Genomic DNA, 27,169 nt, shown 5'->3' with positions numbered 1-27,169 from the left:
GCTCATCTGCTAAATTTACTCCTGGTTTTTGGCTCTAAAAAACAGCGTAAGGGACAACATGATGGCTTAGTGGTTAGCATTGCAGCGCTGGAGTCTTGGGTTTGAATCCTGCCAAGAACAACATCTGCAAGGAGTTTGTATGTTCTCCCTGTGTTTATGTGGGTTTCCTCCCATACTCCAAAGACATACTGATAGGGAAAAATGTAAATTGAGATCCCTATAAGGGGATCACAATCTATATTAAAAAAAAAAGCAAAACTGCCGTATAATTTGCATAAAAAAGCAGTTTTTCCTCAAGGATTAGACTTAGCTTTAAAGGGGTTTTCCTATATGGATAACTGCTGTTTAGCAGACTGAACACAACCATGTACTAAATAGTTGCCCATTGAGTTTAAAGGGGCTCTATCAGCAAAATTATGCTGATAGAGCCCCACAGATGCGCAAATAGCCTTTAAAAAGGCTATTCAGGCACCGCTAAAGTTATATTAAACTACTCCCCACCCCATTTTAAAATAAAACTCTAAAAAAGAACATGTTAAACTTATCTATCATGCACAGTGGGCGGGCATTCAGGGTCCGACGTCATCTTCAGCCACGCCTTCTCTTCCAGCGATGTCTTTGGGTCCTGTCTTCCTCCGGCGCTCGCGAACTGCCATTGATAAAAAATGGCGCGGCCGCATGCTGCTACTACTACTACTGCTACTACTGCGCATGCTGATAGAGCCCCTTTAAGGCTAAGGCTTCATGTAGTGAGCTGCAGCCAAAAAAACTTTACAAAGAACCGTGGCGGAAACGCATCATGTTTTCTTCCGCAGAATTTTTCACAAAAAGTCTACATAGTTTTATTCTATAACTATACGAACAACACCAGTATTTTTGTTGGTATAATAGACATGCTGCAATTTTTTTTTAAAACAAAACTCAAGCGTTTTTGAAAATGCAAGTTTCCACTGCAAATTGTCTTCTGCAATGTGTGGCTGGGATTAGATAGAATCCCATTCTCTTTACAGGTAATGTAAAACATAACTTTTCACAACGTGGGACCCTGTCCTTAAGGAGGTTTTTCACACCCATAAAAATGTATTTTAATTAATGAAAAATAAATAAAAAACTTGCGTCATGTGAATAAGAACATGTCTTTATTCTACACTGACAGCAGTAAGTTGAATACCAGCGGGACAAGAATTTGAATGACAAGTATGTGATTTCTTAACATGTACTTAAGAGGACTTGCCACCAACTGTGAGAAGCCAAGTGACGTACCTCATCTGATGATGTACAGGGGATGCCATTCTGAGTACTTGGTTTATCCCTTTGTTTATTCTGGCAATCTCATTGAAAAGAATGGTGAGGCGGAATGCGTGCCCAACGATGCTTTATTAGGAATTGGGAAGCAAAATACTCCTATCCTCGCGATTGGATAGAAAATAAGTTGCAGAGATGGGAAAACTTCTTTTAAGAAATAAATTAATTAATGCACCTATCATCTTTCCACAAATGTGCAATTAAGTTAAAACTCTATTTTAAGCATACCTTGACTTAAATATTGGGGAACAGGGAACAGCACTAAAATATCTTAAAATTTTTAGCCAAAGTGCCTTGTCAGTAGACATTCTCATTAAGTTTGCATATACATCCAATGGAAGCGATTTTGATAGTATCTATATATTATAGTATATATATTATATGTACTACATTATATTTATATTAGTAAAGCTGCAATATTTCCTTAGTTTTCTCTTTTTTTTTCTTAAAAAAGTTTTCTAGGATTTTAATATTAACAATCTATTCTTAGGATCATTAATGTCAAAACATTGCAGATCTGACATCCTGTACCACTACCAATTGATTGAAGGGACTGTGGCATTCTGATGGGTACTGTGGCCTCTTCTTCGCCTGTGATGTCACATTCATGCATCGCATAACCTCTTTATATTTCCTTCCCACTCAAGTCAATTAGGATTGAGCTGCAGTACTAAACTCGGTACTCAAAAAACTGTGCTGCAGCTGATTGGTTGGGATGCAGATCCTGAACCTCCTCTGATTAGATATAAATGGCCTGTATCATCCTAAGGACAGGCCATCAATATCAAAATCTAGGAAAGCCCCTTAAGGCCAGGGTTTCACATTGCAAATACATAGCATTTTTGCAACAACATAAACACTGCTGCAAAAAATGATGCATATTGCAGTACCTGCAAAGTGGATGGGATTCTGCCTAATCTTATCCACACTTTGCAGTAAATAATCCACAACGGAAATTCTGCAATTTCAAAAACTTGCATTTTTGTAAATCACAGCATGCTATACAGTATGTATAATATGGAAATGTTATATGTATAATATGGACTGAAAGTCTTCAGAGGAAAATTAATAGGGTGTCAACAGGGTGCAGAATTTGCTACGGTCCTTGTCAGACTTTGGTTCATGTGTGGGTCAGCCAGGGTACTGGTTAGGATACAATAGGGACATACTCTCCTAGGTGAGCACCTGAAGCTGGCCTATGATTGCTCTATTGTGAATCCACCCATACAACCATAAGCAATATGGGGGAGACCATTTTATATTTATGTAATATCTTTTTGGGACTCACAATGTCAGGCATATTATGACTGCTCTACTACCCTGTTTCCCCGAAAATAAGACACCCCCCCCCCCTTAAACTTCTGGATCACATACAACCGTCAGTCATGCCGGCACTCCGCCAATTGTTCCCTGCTTTGTTTGCCGATTGTTCCCCGCTCCAGCCGCTGCATAAAACATCCCCCGAAAATAAGAAAGGTCATATATTTCGTTAGATAATTAATTATAAGAACATGTCTTATTTTCGGGGAAACATGGTATTTCATCAATTGTGGCCTTTGATGATCAGGCTAGGATACATTACTGGTTTAATTTTTCTGATATCACTTATTAATTACATATTAGGGATTATGTTTTAGTTAGTCCACATTGCTGATTCTGGTCCATAAAACAAACCTCCTAGATCACTGCCTGCTCTATTTCAGTATAGTCCATAAATGTAGACACATGCTGCCATTCCTTCTTTTTAGTTTTATCGCTGATGAATGGGCATTGTTACACTAAAGTCTAAAAATCTAAGAAGCAGATTTAGAAGCAAAAATCTCATTTTAAAGTCATGAAACCCGAAGGTTATAACAACAGGGAATATTATTCTGGCTGATTGGAATGGACCAATTTAATAGTACAAATGCATAGTAAGATAAATTAGCAGGCCTTAATTTCTGCACAGAATGAGTTAGGTCAGTGACATTTCATAAAGATGGCTTGGCATTGTGATGTTAACTGCTTGTGCCTATTATGATACCTTGTGGTTGTAGAATCTACATGTACCTTTGTGTAACTAACTTTTAGAATAAATCACATTTCAGTCTACAGCTCTTTAATATATATATATATATATATATATATATATATATATATATATATATATATATGTGTGTGTTTGATATATATATATATATATATATATATATATATATATTTCCAGATGAATTCTCAGCTTGCTTTCTACAGAACATATAGAATAACTGCTGTTCATAACAAACACTCTGGTTTCTACTTATCCTTCTGACTAGAAAAATGTTCCTGTCTCGAAGTGTCAAATTATTCCTCTTGGATTGTTTCTTCCACTTTAACTTGCAGTGGATACAAAAAATGCACATGCTTATAGGGAAGAAGATAATTAGCTGCCCTCCAGATTGCTGATACCAGGCAGTCGGGCAGGTCAGCCAGTACATCTTGCAATTTGTGACATAATAAATTACTAGAACAACACCGGAAGCAGTCTTTGAACCTAATTAACATCCCACCAGATTAATGTCAGGTCTCGGCAAGCAGCGCTTACAACGATACCTTATTTATTTAATTACGGGTTAGTGTATAATGCTGTCCTTGCTCTAGCCATGAAACCTTCAATTGTGCCAGCTTTTATTCTTAAGTGGGGTAACGCATCTTTTCCTCTGTCTCCCTTCTCTTTCCCTGTGTTTCGACTAATCAATGCAATGCTGAATGAGTTCATTTTAGTACACTCAATCATGGCTCTAATGTTTGTAGCTCACGGGCGCAGGCATCAGTAATGTAAGAATGTTATATGGCTTTAGTTTGGGCCATTTCATTAAATATTCATGACATCAAAAAATGTGCATCAAAATAGCGTCTGGAAGAATTACATTTATGTGCCTGCTTTTATGGCAGCTTCCCATTTAAACCCATTTGAGTTAATATCAGTCTTTGCACTGGGAAAATAATGCGTCTGATGAAGCCATATGCATGTTCCTCTATCTAAGGCTTGGTCAGTACTTATAACTTGCATATATTAAATGAATATATGTGTGATTTTCAGATATTATGAAGCATGGTAAAGAAGACAAGATCCTCATATCCATAAAGAGATTTTGTTTCCAAGGGAATTGTGCTTGCATTGTTGAATACAGTATATACATTCCACCTAGGATTATATTAAAGGGATTTTCCACTGATTAAATAATATATTTTATAGGGCATAGCTTTCTCCCTCTCTTTGATTTCTTGGTTCCTACTGCTCTTTACTTCCTGGTATTCAATACACACTCACCCAATCACTGATTGAGACATGGCATCCTAATAGCCAGGGATCGGATGAGTGGGCATCTCCAAGCATTATCTGTATGACTATAGATCCCAGGAACTGGAGAGCAACAGGGACCATCAGAACCAGAGCGATGGGAGTTCAGACAGAGGTTAGTACCTTTTTTTAATGTCCTATAAAATATATGCTTTTAATATCTGGAAACCCCTCTTTAAACCTATGACTCTGAATTGCAGAAGATAAAAGTTTGCCCTAATTTGCCTGAAATGTGAATGTAATTTACATTTAGCCTCTAAATAATATGTTTATTATTTGTTTCAAAATAGAAAAATACCGCAGATACTGCATGTACTCTATGGATGTTCCATACAGGACCATTATATACTATTGCCTTTTAAGCTTAGATAATTTTCTATTGATCCATATTATTTTAATGTTACAATGTTTTGGAACAGTATATCAGATTCCTATGGGAATTTTTGGAATATTTTTTATCATGATTTGGTTCTTGCCGATTTAATATATGGAAGATTTGTAGCAGAAGCTTCTCTTCCATTCTTCTTATTGAGGCTTGCAAAAATGCATGTGTTTGTTAGACGAACGTGATTGACTTTATGTTGCAGAATTATTTGCAACAAATCTACAGGGTTTGAAAATTGACTTTCCAGTCCAAGTTTATTTGTAATTGTTTTATCATTTTCCCATCATTTGCCATTATTCCACCCCATTCTGAATTTACTCCTGCGACCCAGTGCATCATATAGAACATTAAATGGTATCATTATAAAACCAAATTTGTCCCACAAAAAATAAGCCCTCAAATGGCTCTGCCAACAAAAAAAAGCAAAAATTCAGAAACAAAACTGGCTGTTCCGAGAAGGAGTTAATTTTTCTTTTTTTGTTGTTGTTGTTGTTGTGTATTAAGATTTATATTTTATTTATTTATTTTAAAATGTAGATTGTAAGCCCACATAGGGCTCACAATGTACATTTTTCCCTATCAGTATGTCTTTGGAATATGGGATGGAAATCCATGCAAACATGGGAGGAACAGACAAACTCCTTGCAGATGTTTTTTTTTACCCTTGGTGGGATTTGAACACCAGGACTCCAGCTCTGCAAGGCTGCAGTGCTAACCACTGAGCCACCATGTGGCCCCTTAAGATTTATATTTTATGATCTGTTTTCCTGACTCTAAGTGGGAATTGTAGTGTATTACATTTTTCAGTGTGACAAAATATGATCTGACTTCCTAGCAGAACAGTATGAACAACACTAGTTATACCAGCAGCATGAAGGAAAAGCATATCTCACAATAAGTACTACCTTTATAAGTGGCCATTGGTATTAGACATGTGGGCAAAAATCAGGCAGCTATCCACCAGCACAACAATACAATTGTCTGCTGACTGACATTTGCAATACAGTATTTAGAAAGGTCCTCTTAGGTAGAGAGTGTTATACTATAGCAAAATACAGCACACTTTCAGCTTTGCCGGTATCTACCCCCAGAAGGGGCTGGCCTTACAGCTCAGCATCATCACAGGGTGTACAGGGAGGTCCTGGATGGTACACTTTTTATTGTGAAGGGGGTTGTTCTTCACTGCTCTGCAATGACACATATAGTTACATAGTTGATCAGGTTGGATAAAGACATTAGTCCATCAAGTCCAACCTATAACCCTACAATCCCCTACAGCGTTGATTCAGGGGAAGGCAAAAAAAAAAACCATGAGGCTCATGCCAATTGCCCCATTTCAGGGGAAAAAAATTCCTTCCCAATTCCAATCTGGCAGTCAGTATAAAAACCCTGGATCAATGTGTCCTTAAAATCTAGAGTCCATAACCTGTAATATTGTTCTCTTCAAAAAAGGCATCCAGGCCCTCTTTGAACTTGTTTAATGAATCCACCATCACCACTTCCTGGCAGACAGTTCCATAGCCTCGCTATTCTTACTGTAAGGAATCCCCTGAGCTGTGACATTGTCCCTCTGACAATGCAGCCTTCTTTAATGAATGCACACCTCCCAAGTCTCTGGTATTAAGTAGGACAGTCCCAAAATTCAGGTGCTGGGACAGTGAGCGGTATACCCTGGCTTCAACACTACATATGTCTGGAGGACACACATAGAGTTCAGCACCATGGGGAAATAGGGAGATTTCCACTCTCTGCTTCACCATTCATCCCCAGTCTGTAAGCAGATAGGGGCATTGTAGTTAAGTCAGTTAATTGCACCTTATTTCTTTTTGTTCATTTTACTATGGGGACACATTATTTAAACCATGTGGTGGACACAATTAAGGACATTATAGTGTGAGGGTCACAATAAGTGAACATTATACTATGTGGGTGTGTCAGGGGGACATTATTATGTGTGGTGGCCACTGTGGGATGTTATACTGTATATGGGCCATTGGGGACGTTATACTATGTGGGGCCACAAACGGAAATGATACTGTGTCAGGGCCACAAAAGGGCATTATATTATGTGAGGCACAAATGGATGTTATGGCTGACAATGCCCCCTAACACCCGCGGTCGGAACCGGGCCCGATCGTGGGTGTTAACCCCTGAGATGCCGGCGGTCAACATGACTGCCGGCATCTCCGGGGTTACAGTTTCGGGGGGGGTGCCGGTGTTCGTAGGGGGCAGCCCGGGGTCTGATCAGTGACCCCGGGTCTGCCCCATGCCGTCCCCTTCACTTACCTGGCTGATCCAGCCAGGAATGGAAGCTGTCATCCTGTGCGTCTACACAGGATGACAGCTTCCTGTGCTCTGCAATACACGTGTAACACGTGTATTGCAGATACATATAATGAAGCAGTGATCAGCCGATCACTGCTTCAATCCCCCATAGGGACAGAAAAAAAAAGTTAGAAAAAAGTTTAAATAAGTTTAAAATAAATTCTAAATAAATAAAGCCCCAAAAATCCCTTTTTCCCCATATAAAATGTTTTATTATGTAAAATAAAGAAAAAGAGAAAAAAACATTACGTACTTGGTATCTCCGCATCTGTAATAACCTGAGCAATAAAATGAAAACATTATTTAACCTCAATGGCGAACGGCGTAAAAAAAACCCCGTAGAAAACTGCACAAAATAATGATTATTCACCACCTTTCCCTTACAAAATGTTCAATAAAAAGTAATCAAATGGTCAGATGAAATCCAAAATGGTACCAATAAAAAGGCAGAGGTCATCCCGCAAAAAATAAGCCCTCAACCAGCTTTGGCTACCGAAAAATAAAAATGTTATGCCTTTCAGAAGATGGCGATGCAAAAATAATTGATTTTTTTCCCTAAATTGAATTTTATTCTGCACAAAGAGCAACGCATTAAAAAATAATATAAATGAGGTATCGCCGTAACCGTACCGACCCGCAGAATAAAGTTAACATGTTACTTATGCTGTATACTGCACGCGAAAAAAAATAAATGCTAATAAGCAATGCCAGAATTGATGTTTCCTTTTACATCCCACCCAGAAAGAGTTAATAAAATGTAGTCAATAAGTTACAGGCCCCAAAATGGTGGCATTGAAAAGTACATCTAATACCGCCAACACCAAGCCCTCATATGGCCACATTGCCAGAAAATAAAAATTAAAATCTAGCTTGTACAATGTGAAGACAAAAACCCCAAAAGTCGCCAAATCATTAGGACGTAAGTGGCTGCAACTAGAAGGAAATGTATAAGCTGTGCAAGCGTTTTCAGGCGACACCCCATATTTAGAGCTTATGAGAGATAATACACCAGCGCTGATCCCCCAGAATGCCCCTCTTCCCCATCCGTATCATAGGAGCTAGTGGGAAAATAGAATGGGATTTGGTGTACCCAATTTACTCTGCACAGCTTACACATTCACTTCGGGGTTACTAATGCTCACTACATCACTTGATAAATTCTTTGAGGAATGCGGTTTTCAAAATGGGGTCACTTTCTAGAGGTTTCCACTATTTGACTCCTCAAGGGCTCTGTAAATGCGACATGGTTCCTGAAACTGATCACAGCCAGATCTGCCCTCTAAAAGCTCCTTGGCGCGCCTTCCCTCCTGCGTCTCGCTGTGCGTCCATATATTAGTTTACACCCACAAGCGGGGTACTATGGTAGTCGGGAGAACTTGCCTAACAAATTGTGGGATGCGTTTTCTCCTTTAACCCCTTGTGAATGTGCAAATTCTAGGGCTAAACGGAAATATTAGTAAAATAAAATCAAATTTGAAAATTTCACCTCCATTTTGTATTAATTCCTGTTAAGCACTTATAGGGTTAAAATACTAGGTATATGTTGTTTTGGCGTATTTAAGGGGTGCAGTTTTGAAAATAGGGTGATTTATGGGGGGGTTTACTACAGGGGTCTTTCAAAACCCCTTCATAACTGGATTAGTCCCTTAAAAAACGGGTTTTGGAAATTTCTTGAAAATTTTGAATATTGTTGTTTCACTTGTAAACCTTATAATGTCCATAAAAAATAAAAGGGTGACTAAAGTTTGATGCCGCCATAAAGCAGAGATCTGGGACATGAGATTTATGATATAATTTTGGTGGTCTGACTATCTGTATGCAATGCACATCATTTCAAACTTTATAAAATGCATATTTTTCAAAATTTCCTATTTTTTCATAATTAAACACAAAACATATCAACCAAAATTTACCACTAACATGAAGTATAATGTGTTACGAAAAAACAATCACAAAATCACTTTGGTAAGTTAAAGCGTTCCAAAGTTATTGCCACATAAAGTGACACATGTCAGTTTTGAAAAATCGAGCTTGGTCAAGAAGTCAAAAAGTGCCATCGGCGGGAAGGGGTTAAAGAGGACCTTTCACCATTTTGCCCATAGGCAGTTCTATATACTGCCAGAAAGCTAACAGTGCGCTGAATTCAGCACACTGTCGGCTTTCCCGATCTGTGCCCGGTGTGAAGAGCTTACGGTCTGGTACCGTAGCTCTTCTATGGTCAGAAGGGCGTTTCTGACAGTTAGCCAGAGATGTCCTTCTTCACAGCACAGCCAATTGCGCTGTGCTGTGAGAGCCGGGAGGAACCTGTGAGAGCCGGGAGGAACGCCCCCTCCATCTGTTCACACAGCTCGTCCATAGACGAGCATTATCAGGGAGGGAGGGGGCGTTCCTCCCGGCTCTCACAGCACAGCGCGATTGGCTGTGCTGTGAAGAAGGACGTCTCTGGCTAACTGTCAGAAACTCTCTTCTGACCATAGAAGAGCTACGGTACCGGACCGTAAGCTCTTCACACCGGGCACAGATCGGGAAAGCCGACAGTGTGCTGAATTCAGTGCACTGTCAGCTTTCCGGCAGTATATAGAGCTGCCTATGGGCAAAATGGTGAAAGGTCCTCTTTAAACAAGATCTGTCCTGGACCACACATATGTCAGGAATCTGGGGGAAATATACCAGGACTCCAACACTCTGCCTGTCACATTCTCACACTAGTTAAAAGCTCAGTCAGAAATTTGAACTTAATATGCATAAGTTCGTGCTGCATATAAAATCACATTCCTGACTGTGTTTTTAACTAGTCATATCTCTAATTCTTTTACAGCTAGTATTTAAGAATATCTTGAGAATCTTAGCTTTCTTGTGAAACCAGAACCATTTTTATAGGTACTACAAAACTGGAGATACAGTACAGACCAAAAGTTTGGACACATCTTCTTATTGAAAGCCTTTTCTGTATTTTCCTGACTATGAAAATGGTAGATTCACACTGAAGGCATCAAATCTATGAATTAGCACATGTGGAATTATATACTTAACAAAAAAGTGTGAAACAACTGAAAATCTGTCTTATATTCTACGTTCTTCAAAGTAGCCACCTTATGCTTTGTTTCCTGCTTTGTACACTCTTGGCATTCTCTTGATGAGTTTCAAGAGGTAGTCACCTGAAATGGTCTTCCAACAGTCTTTAAGGAGTTCCCTGAGATGCTTAGCACTTGTTGGCACTTTTGCCTTCACTCTGCAGTCCAGCTCACTCCAAACCATTTCGATTGGGTTGAGGTCTGGTGACTGTGGAGGCCAGGTCATCTGGCGTAGCAACCCACCACTCTCCTTCTTGGTCAAATAGCCCTTACACAGCCTGGAGGTGTGTTTGGGGGTCATTATCCTGTTGAAAAATAAATGATGGTTCAACTAAACACAAACCGGATGGAATAGCATGCCACTGCAAGATGCTGTGGTAGCCATGCTGGTTCAGTATGCCTTCAATTTTGAAAAAATCCCCAACAGTGTCACCAGCAAAGCACCCTCGTACCATCCCACCTCCTCCTCCATGCTTCACGGTGGGAACCAGGCATGTAGAGTCTATCTGTTCACCTTTTCTGTGTTGCACAAATACACGGTGGTTGGAACCAAAGATCTCAAGTTTGGACTCATCAGACCAAAGCACAGATTTCCACTGGTCCAACGTCCATTCCTTGTGTTCTTTAGCCCAAACAAGTGTCTTCTGCTTGTTGTCTGTCCTTAGCAGTGGTTTTCTAGCAGCTATTTTACCATGAAGGCCTGCTGCACAAAGTCTCCTCTTAACAGTTGTTGTAGAGATGTGTCTGCTGCTAGAACTCTTTGTGGCCAACCTGGTCTCTAACCTGAGGTCCTGTTAACCTGCGATTTCTGAGGCTGGTGACTCGGATTAACTTATTCTTCGCAGCAGAGGTGACTCTTGGTCTTCCTTTCCTGGGGCGGTCCTCATGTGAGCCGGTTTCTTTGTAGCGCTTGATGGTTTTTGCAACTGCACTTTCAAAGTTTTCCCAATTTTTCGGACTGACTGACCTTCATTTCTTAAAGTAATGATGGCCACTCATTTTTCTTTACCTAGCTGCTTTTTTCTTGCCATAATACAAATAATACATTCTAACAGTCTATTCAGTAGGACTATCAGCTGTGTATCCACCTGACTTCTGCACATCACAACCGATGGTCCCAACCCCATTTATAAGGCAAGAAATCCCACTTATTAAACCTGACAGGGCACACCTGTGAAGTGAAAACCATTTCCGGTGACTACCTCTTGAAGCTCATCAAGAGAATCCCGAGTGTGCAAAGCAGGAATCAAAGCAAAAGGTGGCTACTTTGAAGAACCTAGAATATAAGACAGATTTTCAGTTGTTTCACACTTTTTTGTTAAGTATATAATTCCACATGTGTTAATTCATAGTTTTGATGCCTTCAGTGTGAATCTACAATTTTCATAGTCATGAAAATACAAAAAACTCTTTGAATGAGAAGGAGTGTCCAAACTTTTGGTCTGTACTGTACATTGCTAGTGGAAACTTTACAGTCTGTTCTAGTAAAAAGAAGTTTGATAGGTTAATAAAGTATATAATAAAAATGTTCACAATACACGCCCGACACAATAGCAAAAGAATAAATAAATAAATAAATAAAATAAATTGGGAATTAAATGGAGTTGCATCTTAATTTTTTTTTTTTTTAACTAAAGGAACACTTAACCCCTTCCCGATATCCACCATAATAGTATGGTGGCTCCTCAGGAGCTGAATGGCTGCCATAGCCACTGGGTCTTTGCTGTATTATACAGAAAAGACCCCACGCTAATGTGCACAATCAGAGCCCACACTGATTGCGAACATTAAGATTCCCATCACCTCGGTCAAAGCTGACCATGGGCGCACCTCTGACACATGGACGCCATCATTTTGGAGAGGATCGACGGCACCTGGAATGTGTTCCGTGGCTGGCGACACGTTGCCAGGACAGTCAGTCTTGTCTTGGTTCTATGCAGCCTGTAATAGAAATGCATGGTAATTTGCAATGCATTACAATGCATTAGCATTGTAGTGCATTGCATTAGTGATCAGACCTCCTAGGGTTCAAGAACCCTAGGGGTCTAATAATTACAATAGTCTTGAAAATTCAAATCACCCCCCTCTCCCTAAAAGACATATAATGTAAAAAAATTACTGTAAAACACATACAGATTAGATATTCCTGTGTCCAAAAACGCCCGGTCTACAAACTTGTAAAAATATTTTTTCCATAAAGTGAATGTTGTCCCTGGAAAATAAATCAAAAGCACCAGTAAATATATAAAAAAATAAAATAAAATTTCAAATCACCCCACTTTCCCTAGAACATATATAAAAGTACTTAAATACTGTGAAACACATATACATTAGGTATGCATGTGTTTGAAAATGCCTGGTATACAAATGTATAAAAATATTTTTCCCATACAGTAAACACCATAGCGGGAAAAAAAATCAAAAACCCAAGCTGATATTTCTTCACAGATTTGCCTCTGATAAAAGTTTTAATGAAAAGTGATCAAAGCAATAGACATTCTCCAAAATAGTATGACTAAAAAATACACCTGGCTCCACCTGAGTTTCCGAAAAAAAATTTTTTGTAAAATGTTAGATTTATGTTAAAATGTAAATAAAATTATATAAATTTGGTACCCCCGGAATCATAAAGAAACAGAATACAAGTCAGATGTAATTTTGGCTACACAGTGAACGCCATAAAATTGAAGCCCGCACAAATGCACTTTTTCTACAATTCCAACCCATTCTGACTTTTTTTTTTCCAGCTCCAAATTACATTGTACAGAATAATAAATGATACCATTATGAAAAAACAATTTGTCCTGCAAACATTAAGCCCTCACATGGCTATGTGGAACGGAAATATAAAAATGTTATAGGGTTTGGTGGGTTAGGTGGTTTGGGTTAAAAACGGAAATTGAAAAATGCCTCCAGCGGGAAGGGGTTAAAGTAACATTGATTTTAATACACGTAATATGCACTTTTTCCCTTTGACTGAACGTTGCAACATTTTCTATTCTCTGCCATTATTTACTATTCCACTATATATGGATTGCAGCTTTTTAATATGCCTTTTTATGACTATGTAAAGATTACATATACTACTGCTGTGTAGTCCAGAGTGATGATATTTATACATGTCTTATATATTGTAGGTCAGTTGGAGAAGGCTGCTGAACATTATGAGGCATTTTATCATTTGACAGTAGGCCGGATATGGAAGGATGAGACAGGCCGCACTCACAACTCACTGGCCTGCGAGAACCTCTGGAGAATATATACATTGCTATCAGACAAAATGCTAGAGAATAAAGAATGGCAACAGGCCATCAAAACTCTAATAAAAGCACTTGATATGGCAAGAGAAGGTAGGTGGAAAATAACACTCTCACATATATTTTTTAATGTACTCTTCTTCTTTTGCCCACGAGTAAACTAAATGCTGTAGAATGTTTGGCTAGGTGATCATTTCCTTCCATTTTCAGAGACAAATGCCATCAATATATTTACTTTTCTGTAAAACAGGCTTCATTGTATGAAATTTGCAGTTGGAGTTCTAAACCAAAATTTATGAAACATATTTTGTTCTGCTTTGCAAAAAGTTAATGCTCTATAAAGGTAAATTTGTTGTCACTTTGTTTTCTGTGTCATATTGTTGTAGAACAGTTTGTTTTTTCATTTTTGTGCTTTAAAACATTAAGGCATACAAGTAATTCATCTTTGTGAGGCAAAGGTCACAGAAGAATTAAAGGGGTATTCCCATCTTCTGAATCATATATAAAGTTGTAGCATACGCTAACTGAAGTGTTTTACCCAATACATAGCTCCATTTGTCAGATACTGATTAATATGTCTCTTCAGTGTCTACAATGGTTTCAAACCACTTCTGCTATCTTGCTGCAGTGGTCAGGCTTGTGATGTCAGTCCTGGTTCCCAGCCACCTCTGTTCTCTTTTCTTCACTGTGATTGATGACTGAAGAAGCCTTCTGTCTGCTCTCCAAAATTCACTTGGCTGCTGAACCCTAATAATAGAATAGAATACTTCATTGATCCACAAGGGAAATTCATTGTCCAACAGTTCGGCATTATATTACATTCATTACATGATACAGTGCATTGCAGTCAAAGGGATACATACGTAGTCCATGGGGGTCAGTGAGGGGTTCAAATCAGGATTATCCCTGAGTACCCAAAGATGTGATTGACAGTTCCATTGCAGCATGCTATGGCAGAGGGAATAACCTCCTAAAACTCTCATTACAGTAGGGTGGCTGGACAAACATTACACTAAATTTACTCTGTTGACCAATCACAAAGCTATGGAAACAATGCATACATAAAAACCCCCATACAGTAAGGAACCCTGTTACAGTCTCCCATACAGTAGAAAGCCTTGTTACAGACCCCATACAATTAAATAGAATTTTTTAAGAATTTTCAGCTTTAAGACTATGTCCCAGCCATCCAGCTCGGTCCTGATCATAGAGCCAGTCCACCTAATTATTTTCTCAATCTTCTTCATGTCAGACACCATGGCATTGTAAACCCTCAGGGGGGGGGGAGCCACACAGCCCATTAGGTAGAACAGCAGAATTTTCTGCAAGACTGTCATGGCCTGTTAGATGAGCGCAATCGGGAGGTAGTTGGCCATATCACTAACATTGGTTTCTTGGGTACTGTTATTAACCAAAGGACCCTGTGCTCTCTTAGGCTTATGTTTCTCCACCCTCGATGGCGAAACCAGTGTTTCTGAATCTGTTGAAATATTGATTTACAGTTTTAACAGACTCAACAGTAAGAGCCCATTACTAATCTCCATTCAGTAAGGGCCCCTGTTGCAGGCCTAAATACAGTAAGGGCCCTTGCTACAGGCCCCCATACATAAAGCCCCCCCATACAGTAAGGAACCCTGTTACAGTCTCCCATACAGTAGAAAGCCTTTTTACAGAACCCATACAATAAGGCCCTTACTTTGGGTCTGTAACAGGGGCTCTTACTGTATGGGGACCTGTATCGAAGGCACTTACTGTATGGTGGCCTGCAATAGAGACTGGGTGCAATAAAATAGGCAATATATTGCATGGGGGCAATAAAGGGGCAATATACTCTGTGAAAGGATCAGTAAAGGGGACATTATACCAAGTGGTGGCCATTAAAAGGGGTGTTATACCATGTGGGGTTTCGGGATGCCCCAATCAAAAGTTTTCTATGGAGCCCCATCTTTCCGGGTTGCACCCTTGTCTGTAGGTGTCTACGACATTGGCAAACATCAGTTCCAGTGTTTTGTCTTCCCTTGTCGGCTCCTCAGCATATTGGAAAAATTTGGAAGATGGCCAGTGATATCAACGTAGTCACGAGTGCTTGGGTATATCATATTTGTAGCCCTTATACCTCGCCAGCAAGAGCATTGTAGGCACTGCCACAAGCAGCAGAGCGAGGTATGTACACTGCAATAATGACTACTACCGAGTACTCCCTAGGGAGGTAGTATAGAGGCGTAGTGACCACTAGAATCTCAACATCTTTGCAGCAGTGGCAGTACCACACTGTTATATGGGCACTCGGACACCACCTTTTGTTAATGAACAGGACCAGAGCCCCCTTGCCTTTAACTTGCTTGTGACCTCTGTATTTCTCAGCAGCTGCAGAACACTCAATGCACTTTTCAGACTACCTGTCTAAGTTTACTTTTAGTAAATCTGGAACTCTATTTATAAAAAAAAATTATCCTTCTAAAACAGTGTTCACTATGTTTACTATGACTGCTCAGTAGCCACTGCAATGGAATATGTTTTGAAATATCAATAGTGACATGAACAAAACATCATATTTTTAAAAAAATATTTTGGTATGAGGTAAAAGAGCTGAGGCCAATGTAATATTTTCCTACAAATGTGGTTGTTTTTTACTAGTCTTGAAGTGGTGTTCTCAAATGTGATATATGTGTATTTTAGATACTATAATCGTTATGAAATGACTATAGACTTACATTCTAGGACTGAAGTTGATCAGTACAAGATATCCATTCATAGCTGTAACAGAAGGGGTTGTATTACCTAAATAACACCATTTTAAAAATGTGATGTCCTTAAAGAGGACCTTTCACCACTTTTGGGCACAGGCAGTTCTATATACTGCCAGAAAGCTGACAGTGCGCTGAATTCAGCGCACTGTCGGCTTTCCCGATCTGTGCCCGGTGTGAAGAGCTTACGGCCCGGTACCGTAGCTCTTCTATGGTCAGGAGGGCGTTTCTGACCATTAGCCAGGAACGTCCTTCTGCCTCGCGGCGCCTATCGCGCTGTGCTGTGGAGCCGGGAGGAACGCCCCCTCCCTCTGCTCACAGCGCTCGTCCATAGACGAGTATTATCAGGAGAGGGAGGGGGCGTTCCTCCCCGCTCCACAGCACAGCGCGATAGGCGCCGCGAGGCAGAAGGACGTTCCTGGCTAATGGTCAGAAACGCCCTTCTGACTGTAAAGCGCTACGGTACTGGGACCGATAGCGCTTTACACCGGGCATGGATCGGGAAAGCCGACAGTGCGCTGAATTCAGCGCACTGACAGCTTTCTGGCAGTATATAACACTGCCTGTGCCCAGATATGGTGAAAGGTCCTCTTTAAGTCTATATTCACACAATCAAGGACATTTAGGAGCCATTAAGAATACTGTACATCTGTTTTGTGGTTTTTTTGAATGTCTGTTTTGCATCCATGTTTAATGGACCATTAAAAAATGGATGAATCTCATTGAGTCTTATTTTATGTTTTTTTTTACCCAACCTACTGGTCCACTTAATACACCCAAGCAAATCGGAATTGATGGCTGTTAAAAATGGACATATTAACTTCAATGGGGGTGAGCAAAACGGCCAAAAATAGAACATGTCCTGATTTATAACAACTTGCTAAAACAGAAAAAATGTCTAATATTGAACGTAAAATAGCTATCACACATTGTATATAGTTCTAACCTGGCAATCAGCAGTTCAGATGAATGTTGGTTCCTGTGATATATGCACACATAGTTGGGTCTTCCCTCTTTATGATATCTATATGCCCTAATAGGAGAAATTGACAGAGGTGGTTGTTAAACAATTTCTATAAGATATGTCTCATATTTTTCAGTCAAGTTTGCTTTTCTTTTAGGACATGATAAAAAAATGGAAGGTGAAGCAGCATATCGACTGGGGTTAGCTCATATTTCATCTGGAAATCCACAAATTGCAATCAAAGTAAGTGAAGTAACAATATGATGTGTATTAATCAAAAATATATTGATGTATTCTAATATAAACTCAGTTAGAAAAACTATAATGTACCCAGTTAGAAATGTTGGATTGCTGCAAAACTCGACATGTAGGTATGTCTGACATATATGTAAATAATTACAGGTATGGTCTGATTAGAAGCTTGGTCATGCCATACGATGGTGTAAAAGAGCTGCCCTGCTGTCCTGTAAATAGGCCCTCAGAGGCTAGTTTTAGGTAGGGTACCTTTTGGTGAGAGAGCACTGACTGCTTGACATGCCTCTACGATGCACTCAAAGACATGCCCAGCTGACAAAGAAGGGGTAGATCATAAGACTTAGAAAATCAAGATAGTCACTTTGGCAATTTTCTACCTTTAGACTGTTCTGCCATATTTGTTAGGAGATTGTTAGGGAAGTGCAGACAGCAGTTTCCCAGCGTGTAGATGACAATTCCCCAGTAGCTGCTCGAGAACCCTGGAGGAAGGGGCACAAGAGACAGTGAGCCCTAAGCTGAGGCCCCCCACTGTCCCTTCCTCTTGCCAGGCCCTATCCTATGTAATAGGCAGCAACTTGGAGACGATCCCTTGCTATATATGTGATACACAAAACGCAGACAAGACAAACAGTATCAAAGGGAGGTCAGCTAGCCAGGGTGTGGTAACAGTCGAGCAATGCAGTGCCAAATCGAAGTCCAAAAGAATAGTCAATAGGAAAAGCCTAGGTCAGGATTAAGAATACAAGTAACAAAAAAGCAAGTGAAAACACCAGCAAGCACGAGGCAATAGCAAGCAACAATGTGAATGCGAACCAAGAATAAATAGGGTGGAAGAACCCGCCCTGGACCTGACAGGAAAGCAGGCTGTCAATCACAGGGCAAAACAAAACTTAACTCTTAGAGGAGCAGAGGGAAATGAAGGTGAAGGAGACGGGTGTGGGGGAAAATCAATTAACAAGGTGAAGGAATAGGACAGTGTTCAGTTATCAAAGTTATCAAACTGTGCATGCCTCCTGCACTGCAACATGCGAGCAGAGGGTGGCGCAGAGACCAAAACAGGCAGAGATGTTACAGAGATGCTTGGAGCATTGGTTACATAAGGGCACATACAGATGCCAGACAGGCTCTGGATGGCCCAGAAGGACCATCAGTAGAGAGGGTTATATGATCCATCAACAAGCACATGCAGATGCCACAATTTGTTTGCTCACTATCAAGAAACAGGTGGTACCTTCATTACACACTCCCGTCTCTGCCAGGCACTTATTAGAAGATGTCACAGTGACCATTATGTAAAAAAACAAAAAAAAAAATTTCAACAACACTCTGCTAGCACCAATAGCATTAGTGCAAATACCTACTGTATATAAGGATAGATGAATATAAAGTACTTGGTGTACAAACTGTAACTGTAATCCCACCTGCCCTGTTATGAGGGTCCCTACACTAAATGACTCACCTCTCTTAGGGCCATGGTCTCCCATGAATTATGGGCAAATGAGTTTTTCAATCATATCATGCCCTTCATACACCACAAACATTCTCATTTTTTTGGAACTATGTCCTCTAAATGAATAGGGGTGTGGAGTTTGCCCATATTATGCTCTAATTAAAATTTAGCCTTGGACAGATGGGTGGCAAGCATGAACCAAAATGGAGGTCAGCCAAATCCCCCAAAAGTACAATGCAAGACACAGACAAATTGGCAAACAATATGAACAAATACCCTGCAATATGCATTACATGTCCTGCCACTGACAGACACTCACAGCTGCCTTTGTTTGCAATCTTGAATATGAAACCTGGACTGCCATGCACTGGAATCATACCATCTTTAGAGACAAATCCAGGTTCTTTTTGGGATCAGATTAGGGTAGAGTTTGAACAAAGAAGCCTTGTAGTGTCTTTCAATCCTGCATTTGCTGTGGAACAACATACCCCCAACTTTTTTGATTTAATATAAGTTTTTGAAATTATTAACTGCGCAGCTTGTGCCATATGCATTTTACACTCACTGACTATCCCACCAAGAGGGAGTTGTTGGATTTGAATGAAACCTTACATGTGTGAAAGTGACTGTCGGTCACTCCTAGTAGTGATACAAGGGACACTAATAGATCAGCAATATGTGCAGAACATCCTTCAGTTACATGTGTTGCTTCATAGAAGGTCTTTCTACTGGCATTTTTCAGAATAATAATGCTTCCCCACACACATTACCACCCAGCTGCAACATCTGTGGGCAAATGAGCTGCAGGATTCCATACGAAATCTGCCTCAATGCCCAATCAATTGTCATTTTGTGAGCAGGCTACAGGTGGACAGGTGGCTCAACAGGATACTAGAGCCTTCCCTAATAAAGATATCCTATTGCTCTAATATTGAAATCACACACACACACACACACACATATATATAGTGTGTGTGTGTGTGTGTGTGTACATATATATCATCATTACTTTCACACATGTAAGGTTTCATTCAAATCCAACAACTCCCTCTTGGTGGGTAGGTCAGTGAGTGTAAAATGCATATAGCACAAGCTGCGCAGTTAATAATTTCAAAAACTTATATTAATTCAAAAAATGTCATGTACACTGTTGGTCCTGAAAGTATATAAAGCTGACATTGAAAAAATGTAAATAAAACCATTTGGCAAGTCTGCATGTTTCACCACTTCCTCTACAGAGGAAATATTTGAAACAAAATCTTATAATTTGCCATTAAAAGGGCTCTATCATTGGGAAAAGTCATTTTTAACTAATCACATCCTTGCATAGCCTTTAGAAAGGCTATTCCACACCTACCTTTAGTATGTAGATTGCCTCAGTGGTTTTTGAATAAATCAGATTTATTCATATGCTAATGAGCTTCCAGCCAGCACAGGAATTTCCCAGCAGCACTCGTCCCTGCTATTCTCTCCTATGTGTGCAAGCAGGAAGTCAGCAGCAGCCTGTGCTGTATACGCCCATAGGAAACAATAGCAAAGAGGGTGCACGATGATGCACCAAGTCTAATTAGCATATGACTAAAAACAGACTTATTCAAAAACCACTGAGGCAATTTACATACTAAAGGTACGTGTGGAATAGCCTTTCTAATTCTAAAGGCTATGCAAGGATGTGATTAGTTAAAAATTACTTTTCCCAATGATAGAGCCCCTTTAATTGAATCCTGGTCAGCATTGTGTTTAAGAACGGTATGTCAGAATGGATGGAGAGTGACTGAAGGTACATTCAGTAAGTCTACAGGCACAGGGTTCTTACATGCCAGCAGCTGAGGAACCAAATTAATGGGGTTATGCTAAGCACCTAGACCCCCCACCCCACCAATCAGCAATTTATCTCATGGATAGAGAATAAATACTGTTGGCATAATCTTTTTAAGAAGACAAAATTTTGAAGTCACATACATGGGATGTTTCACAAATTTACGGAAAGCAACAGTCACTTCAGAGATTAAATGAACTCCAACACTATACCATATTTATACCAAGGGAAGCGTCTGTGAAACAGTTTTATTTAAGGAAATAGTCACCAAACGGAATTTCTCTTTTTGTCTGAACAACTTATTCATAAATCACAGAATACTAACATCTTTTATGGCCAATTTACAAATAAAACTATAATGAATAATAAAATTATAAGTAATATTTCACTATAAACCAATATAATCTTAATGACTTGTTCAAGTACCATCAGCCTCAAAATACATCATGAATATATCCAATTTCTTTACAGACACTAGACAGAGTTCCCCTGTACTGTGCAGGAACTTAAAGACTAAAGAGTGTCCCTGAGTGAGCCTCTAAGACTCCATACACTTCCAGCCTATTTGTGTTGCCTGCTGTGGGAAAGGAAAGAATTGAATGTAAAATGTGCTAAATCTATAGACAAGTCAGAGATGCCTTATGATTAGGGTTAAACACATTTAGATTTAAATTTTACATTAAAATTTTCATTATACCATATATTGTCTGATGGCTTAAAACTTGTAACTTATAACAACATAATCTACTTATGCTACTGTCACATCTGTGCTGGTCGGACACCCCGAGCGGATGTAAAAGAAGCCTTATGATATTTTATGTTCTGACATGAGTAAACGTACAGTAAACTAAAGGGGTGATCCTGTAAGTTTATAAATTACCTAAGGGCACAATACTGTACAAGAAAGAAACAGGCTACTCAACATTTTTAATGTCCCACCATTTGAGTATCACACTTCCTGTCTGTGGCTCTCCGGTTTCCCCTGGTCCTGTAGTGATGACATCACATTCAGAAATAATGTCAATGCTGCGGCCAATCACTAGCCTCAGCTGTCATGTGCTGTATTTGCACATATGACCACATAAGCCAGTGATTGGCTGAGAAGTTGCGCTGGAATTGTTTGACATTTAAATTGGCACCATTTTGAAAACATGTGAGGTTATTATTTGTTAGGGGATTATATTTCACTCCACTATATAAAGCTTCTTTTTTTTAATGCAATTGACTTTCTTTATTATTATTGGTAGTAGTAGTAATGGTAATAATGATGTTATACTATAATAATAATAAAAATTTCCAGGCAATCACGGTGCCTGAGAGTTGCAGATCATCATACTTATGCACCACACACATCCCGGAAGTCTCCTGCTTTTCAGAATCCCTCCCCCGATGACCTGATGAATAGTCTTTTTTTTTACCTGGTTGCCAGCTCATTAGTATTCACTACATTGTAAATATTAATAAAAAGGTTGCCAGGAGATCCTCTGTGAATTTAACGTTTAACTTTATAAATTTTTTCATTTGGTATATGAAGGGTTTTGAACCCATAACACAGAGTATTTAAAGAGGTTGTCCAGGCATTTTTTTAAAATCATACCTGTCCCCGGTGCTCTGGTTTCCTCCCATCACAATCTGGTTCTTCTGCTCCGGCCTCTTTTCATGGGTCTCTTCCAGAGTTCTGTCACATGACCTCTGAGGCCAATAGGTGGCCTCAGCATGGGTAGTGACATCGGATGCCCTTTGCTGAGGCTGCTGATTGGCTGGGACTTTCACCACACATCAAAACTGGAGCAAGAAGACTGGACCGCCCTGAAAGGCACTGGAGCACTGTGGAAAGGTGAGTATGAATTTTTTTATTTTTTTCACTGCCCCGATTGATTTAAAAATTAAATGGTTTGTTCATTTTTTCCTAGACAACTCCTTTGAGGCTGACTATCCTACTGATTGAGCCACAAGCTCCATTAGTTTCAATAGAGTTCTTTTTCTTTTACCAAGCTGCAATAATATTGTAATGTCCCTACATAATGTATAGAGATATAGGGGACCACATGGTGGCTCAGTGGTTAGCATTGCAGCGCTGGCAGTCCTCAGTTCGAATCCAACCAATGGCAAAAAAAAAAAACATCTGCAAGGAGTTTGTATGTTCTCCACGTGTTTGCATGGATTTCCATCCCATACTCCAAAGACATACTGATAGGGAAAAATGTACATTGTGAACCCTATATGGGGCTCACAATCTACATAAAAAAAAAATGTATAGAGATATATCTATTTGCCAGTACAATGTATGCTTATAAATATATTTTTAAGCATACAATATACTGGTATATAGAGAGATTTCTCTATAAATTGTACACATGCAGGCTTTAGCAAAAAAAAAAAAAATTATTATTAAATTAACAAAGTTTTATATATATATTGTAGAAAACATTTACAGTGATCACTAACTGATTTTTCTTATTTAAAAAATAACAATCAGGGGCCTAAAATTATTATATGCGATCTGGATATATGTAACTATGCCTTTTATACGGGCAACACCTCTTAACAGTCCACTCTTACTTTTGCCACATTCACAAATCAACCAGTGGTGTCTTCTAGGTTGACATCTGCACATCATTAGAAAAATGTAGTAGGTTAAGTTCTCATACTCCTGGTCAGGACATGAGCCGCCTATAAGCCACTTCTAGAAAGCTAAGACATTCAAAATAATAATAATAATAATAATAATAATAATAATAATAATAATAATAATAATAATAAATAGTTTTATCTAAATGACACCATCATATTTGGCATAACTTTATATATCTGACATAGTAATATAATGATATTGCTTGGTTTTCTATTTTGGTAATCAAGGAGCTCCCCTGAGCTCAGGAGAATCTAATAATCCAACACGATGTCAGTCCCATGCATATCAGGGTTTTTAGAGAATGTTAAAGTGTGTATAGGTTACTTGATGCATATGACTCTAAGTAGAACACAGAACACATTTCATCAGTTCGAATCTTGTTATATCATTGTTCCTCCCAGTAAAAATGTAAAAAAGAATAGTTAATCTAAAACTCCAAGGTATTGAAGAGAGAAACTGAAAAGAACGTATGTGACTTGATTGACAGAAAACTACTTAAGTTTGAAGACACGGTGCTCTGGTGCTGGAGAGTTTAATAACTTCTTGGTAGACGACTTGCCAAGAAAGGGGTTTATGATTAACAGAAGCCACTATAAAATATGTTGGTGAAAAGCTGAGAAGGGAGAGCAATTCTTGTGCTATACTGTAGCAAAATGAGAATATTTTGTCTAAAGCTTCCTAAAATGTACAGTATACATTTTGTTCAATGCAGATTATCACCTTTGTAAAGTTACAATATTATTGGGTACATTATACTGAAGGTCTTCTACTAATACAGTGCCACAAAATACAGTATAATATACCAATACACAAGCCTCCTTGATGGCTACTGGTCATGATTTCCATATATTCATTGGAGTGCGTGGGTTTGGACAATTGTTAAAATGTTTATCATTAATTTGCTATATACAATTTTAGTGATCCATTCTTCACAATGTGCTTCAAGTGAAGTATTGTTGAAAGGGTTTCAGGGTCCAATGGAGTTTTCATACTGCTGACCTATCCACAAGATGGGTCACCAGTACATGATCAGTGGGGGTCTGGCACCCAGACCTGGTAGAAATCAGCTCTAGCAGGTTGCTCCTATTCAAGTAATAGGAATGATGCAGCAGCCCCATACACTGCATAATGGAAACTCCAGGTAACTATAGCTTCGCTCCTATTATTCCATCCACTGCACCAATGCTCAGATGATCTTTGCAGAGTCTGGGTGCAGGGCCAGTTTTAAACAAAGTGTGGCCCTGGGCGAAACTAAAAGCGGGGACCCCATAACATGACATACCAACACCATCATATTCAGTCATTTCAGAAGTCAGGGCTGCACTTCCAGTGGCATTGATATAGTCTCAAAAGATCAGGAATACAAAAAAATTGGAAAGATATATATAGTTGTGAAACTGCTATGTGTATACCGCTATACTGGGGAGAATTATTACTACTATACAGAAAATTGCCGAAAAAAACACATCATATTATATATAGACCAACAACACCTCTGTACAAGGACCAGATGGTCAATGGTATGCGGCCTCTCTGCCTGAAAACTGTTTTTTTTTTTTTTGCATGGACACAAAGTCGTATGTGCAAAAAAATAGTTTCTAGGTGGAGAGACCGCACACAGACACCGGCAGTCACCTTTATAAACCCATTCAAATCAATGGGTTTTAAAGCTGACCACCAGCAAGCCATCCCCTGTCCAGTTACCCCGGGGTGTACGATGGAAACCCCGGGGCAGACAGTGGCGGTAGTGTGAACCCAGCCTAACACATAATTTCACACATGACTCTAACCTGACTCTATTACCCAGTGACCATTTTCATTTATTGAGGTAAAATGTATTTTGTATACTAAATGCAAAACAGAGTGAATTTACAATGAATCCTAGTGCAGGAAGAATCGTGCACTAAAGTTTTATTTTTGTTTAGACTTTATACTTGTGAATTAATGTTTGTAACCTTTGTGCAGAGTTAACAGATTGAGAATCAAAAATATGTAATGTCTTTGGACAGATTTGTTCAGTTGGAAAGAACAAAGACTAGTACAACTAACAGGTCATGGTCTATGAAGTAGCCAAAATCATAAGTATTTTTAGGAATATACTTTCTCCTCAAAATAGAGCATTTCTGCACCTTAACAAGCTTTACTTTACAACAAAGAGATTTTAGATATAAAACTAACATTTAAAGCAAATCTATCATTGCGATTTTAAATATATAAAGTAAAATTTGCTTATGCCCTTATTCACATATTGCACATTGATGGTTATTAGAGATGAGCGAACAGTGAAATTTTCGAGATTCGATATTTGTTTCGAGTAGAGCCTCAATATTTGACTACTCGATAGAATATCGAATTCCATTATAGTCTATGGGGGGGAAAATGCTCGTTTCAGGGGAAACCACTATTCGACTAAAGGAGAGTCACAAAGTCCACGAGTAGCAGGAGGAGAGTGTTTAGGAGGAGCGCTGTGCAGTGAAAGTGCACGGACCTCATTATAGTCTATGGGGTCCGTGCGCTTTAACTTCACAGCGCTTGCAGTTGCGCTGATAAAAAGTAAGCTCCCTCCCTCAAGCTGCCAGCTCTTCCGACTAGCAAAGACGAGCCTGCGGCAGATCAACGCTGGTTCTGCAGCAGACTCGCCCTTGCTTGCTACGAGGGAGCTGACTTTTTTGTCATAGGAATGCATTGACCAGCGTTGATTGGCCAGTGTACCACAATGGAGACTGCTGTGTTCCTATCTTAGACTCCGCCTCCTCAAAGACGAGCCTCCGGCAGAACCATCGTTGATAGGCCGAATGCTGTACACTGGCCAATCAATGCTGGTCTATTCATTCCTATGAGAAAAAGTCAGCTCCCTCATAACAGCAAGCTGCCTGCTCTCCTGACTAGCAAGGACGAGCCTGCTGCAGAACCAGCATTGATTTGCCGAATGCATTTGGCCAATCAACGCTGGTTCTGAATTGAATATTTACTGCGAATAGCTAGTAGAATTCGATCGAGTATGAATATTTCGAATACCATAGTATTTGATCAAATACCTACTCGATCGATTATTTTTATGGCACACAGAAAAATATATTGGGATAGATTTATACTTTTTTTCTTTCCATGCAACCCTCATTTCATTGTTAAAATACTTGTGCAAAGTAATGCTCATGTCTGCTATGTTTCAATAAGACCTAAAGAATTGAAACATGAGGTGCCACAGTATGTCCATACAAGAGCACTGCCCCAAATCAAAGATTTGAGAGATTACACTTTCTTTCTGCCAACTCAGACCATCATTCATGTTAGCACTGTCTAGGTTGATAGATTACTTGTCTTTGGCCAATTGTTGGTGAATCAGCATTCATGTCTGTTCTCTACATTGCTGATTTGCCTAGCAGAAAATCTCTCACCTCGCACCGTCTTTTGATTGTTTGAGTAGTCACATCCAGCTACCTGAACTGAAGCTGTATTCAAGGATCACTCAGCATCTTCTCCTTCTACTCTTTGCTTTTGTCATCATTCTGGTTATGTTTAGCACCAGGCACCAGAACCTCTTGGAGTTCTAGTATTAGAACACCCACAGCTGTAACATTTTGACATAATGGACAAGCCTATAGTTGAACTACACTCTATTATTCTAAAT

At 39.3% G+C, this 27,169-nt stretch overlaps 1 protein-coding gene across 1 annotated transcript in view; it reads left to right on the top strand.

Annotated features, from left to right (window-relative positions):
* Positions 1 to 27,169, top strand: part of TTC29 (tetratricopeptide repeat domain 29) — a 196,036-nt gene that overhangs the window by 76,995 nt on the left and 91,872 nt on the right. The window contains exons 6-7 of the mRNA XM_075257582.1: positions 13,549 to 13,761; positions 17,537 to 17,622. Of these exons, the coding sequence (XP_075113683.1) occupies positions 13,549 to 13,761; positions 17,537 to 17,622 (299 nt within the window). The remainder of the gene's footprint in view (positions 1 to 13,548; positions 13,762 to 17,536; positions 17,623 to 27,169) is intronic.

Source organism: Leptodactylus fuscus, chromosome 1 (genome assembly GCF_031893055.1).
Source record: "Leptodactylus fuscus isolate aLepFus1 chromosome 1, aLepFus1.hap2, whole genome shotgun sequence".
NCBI lineage: Eukaryota > Metazoa > Chordata > Amphibia > Anura > Leptodactylidae > Leptodactylus > Leptodactylus fuscus.
The sequence above is the reverse complement of the archived record's forward strand: the minus strand, read 5'-3'. Positions and strand labels throughout refer to the sequence as shown.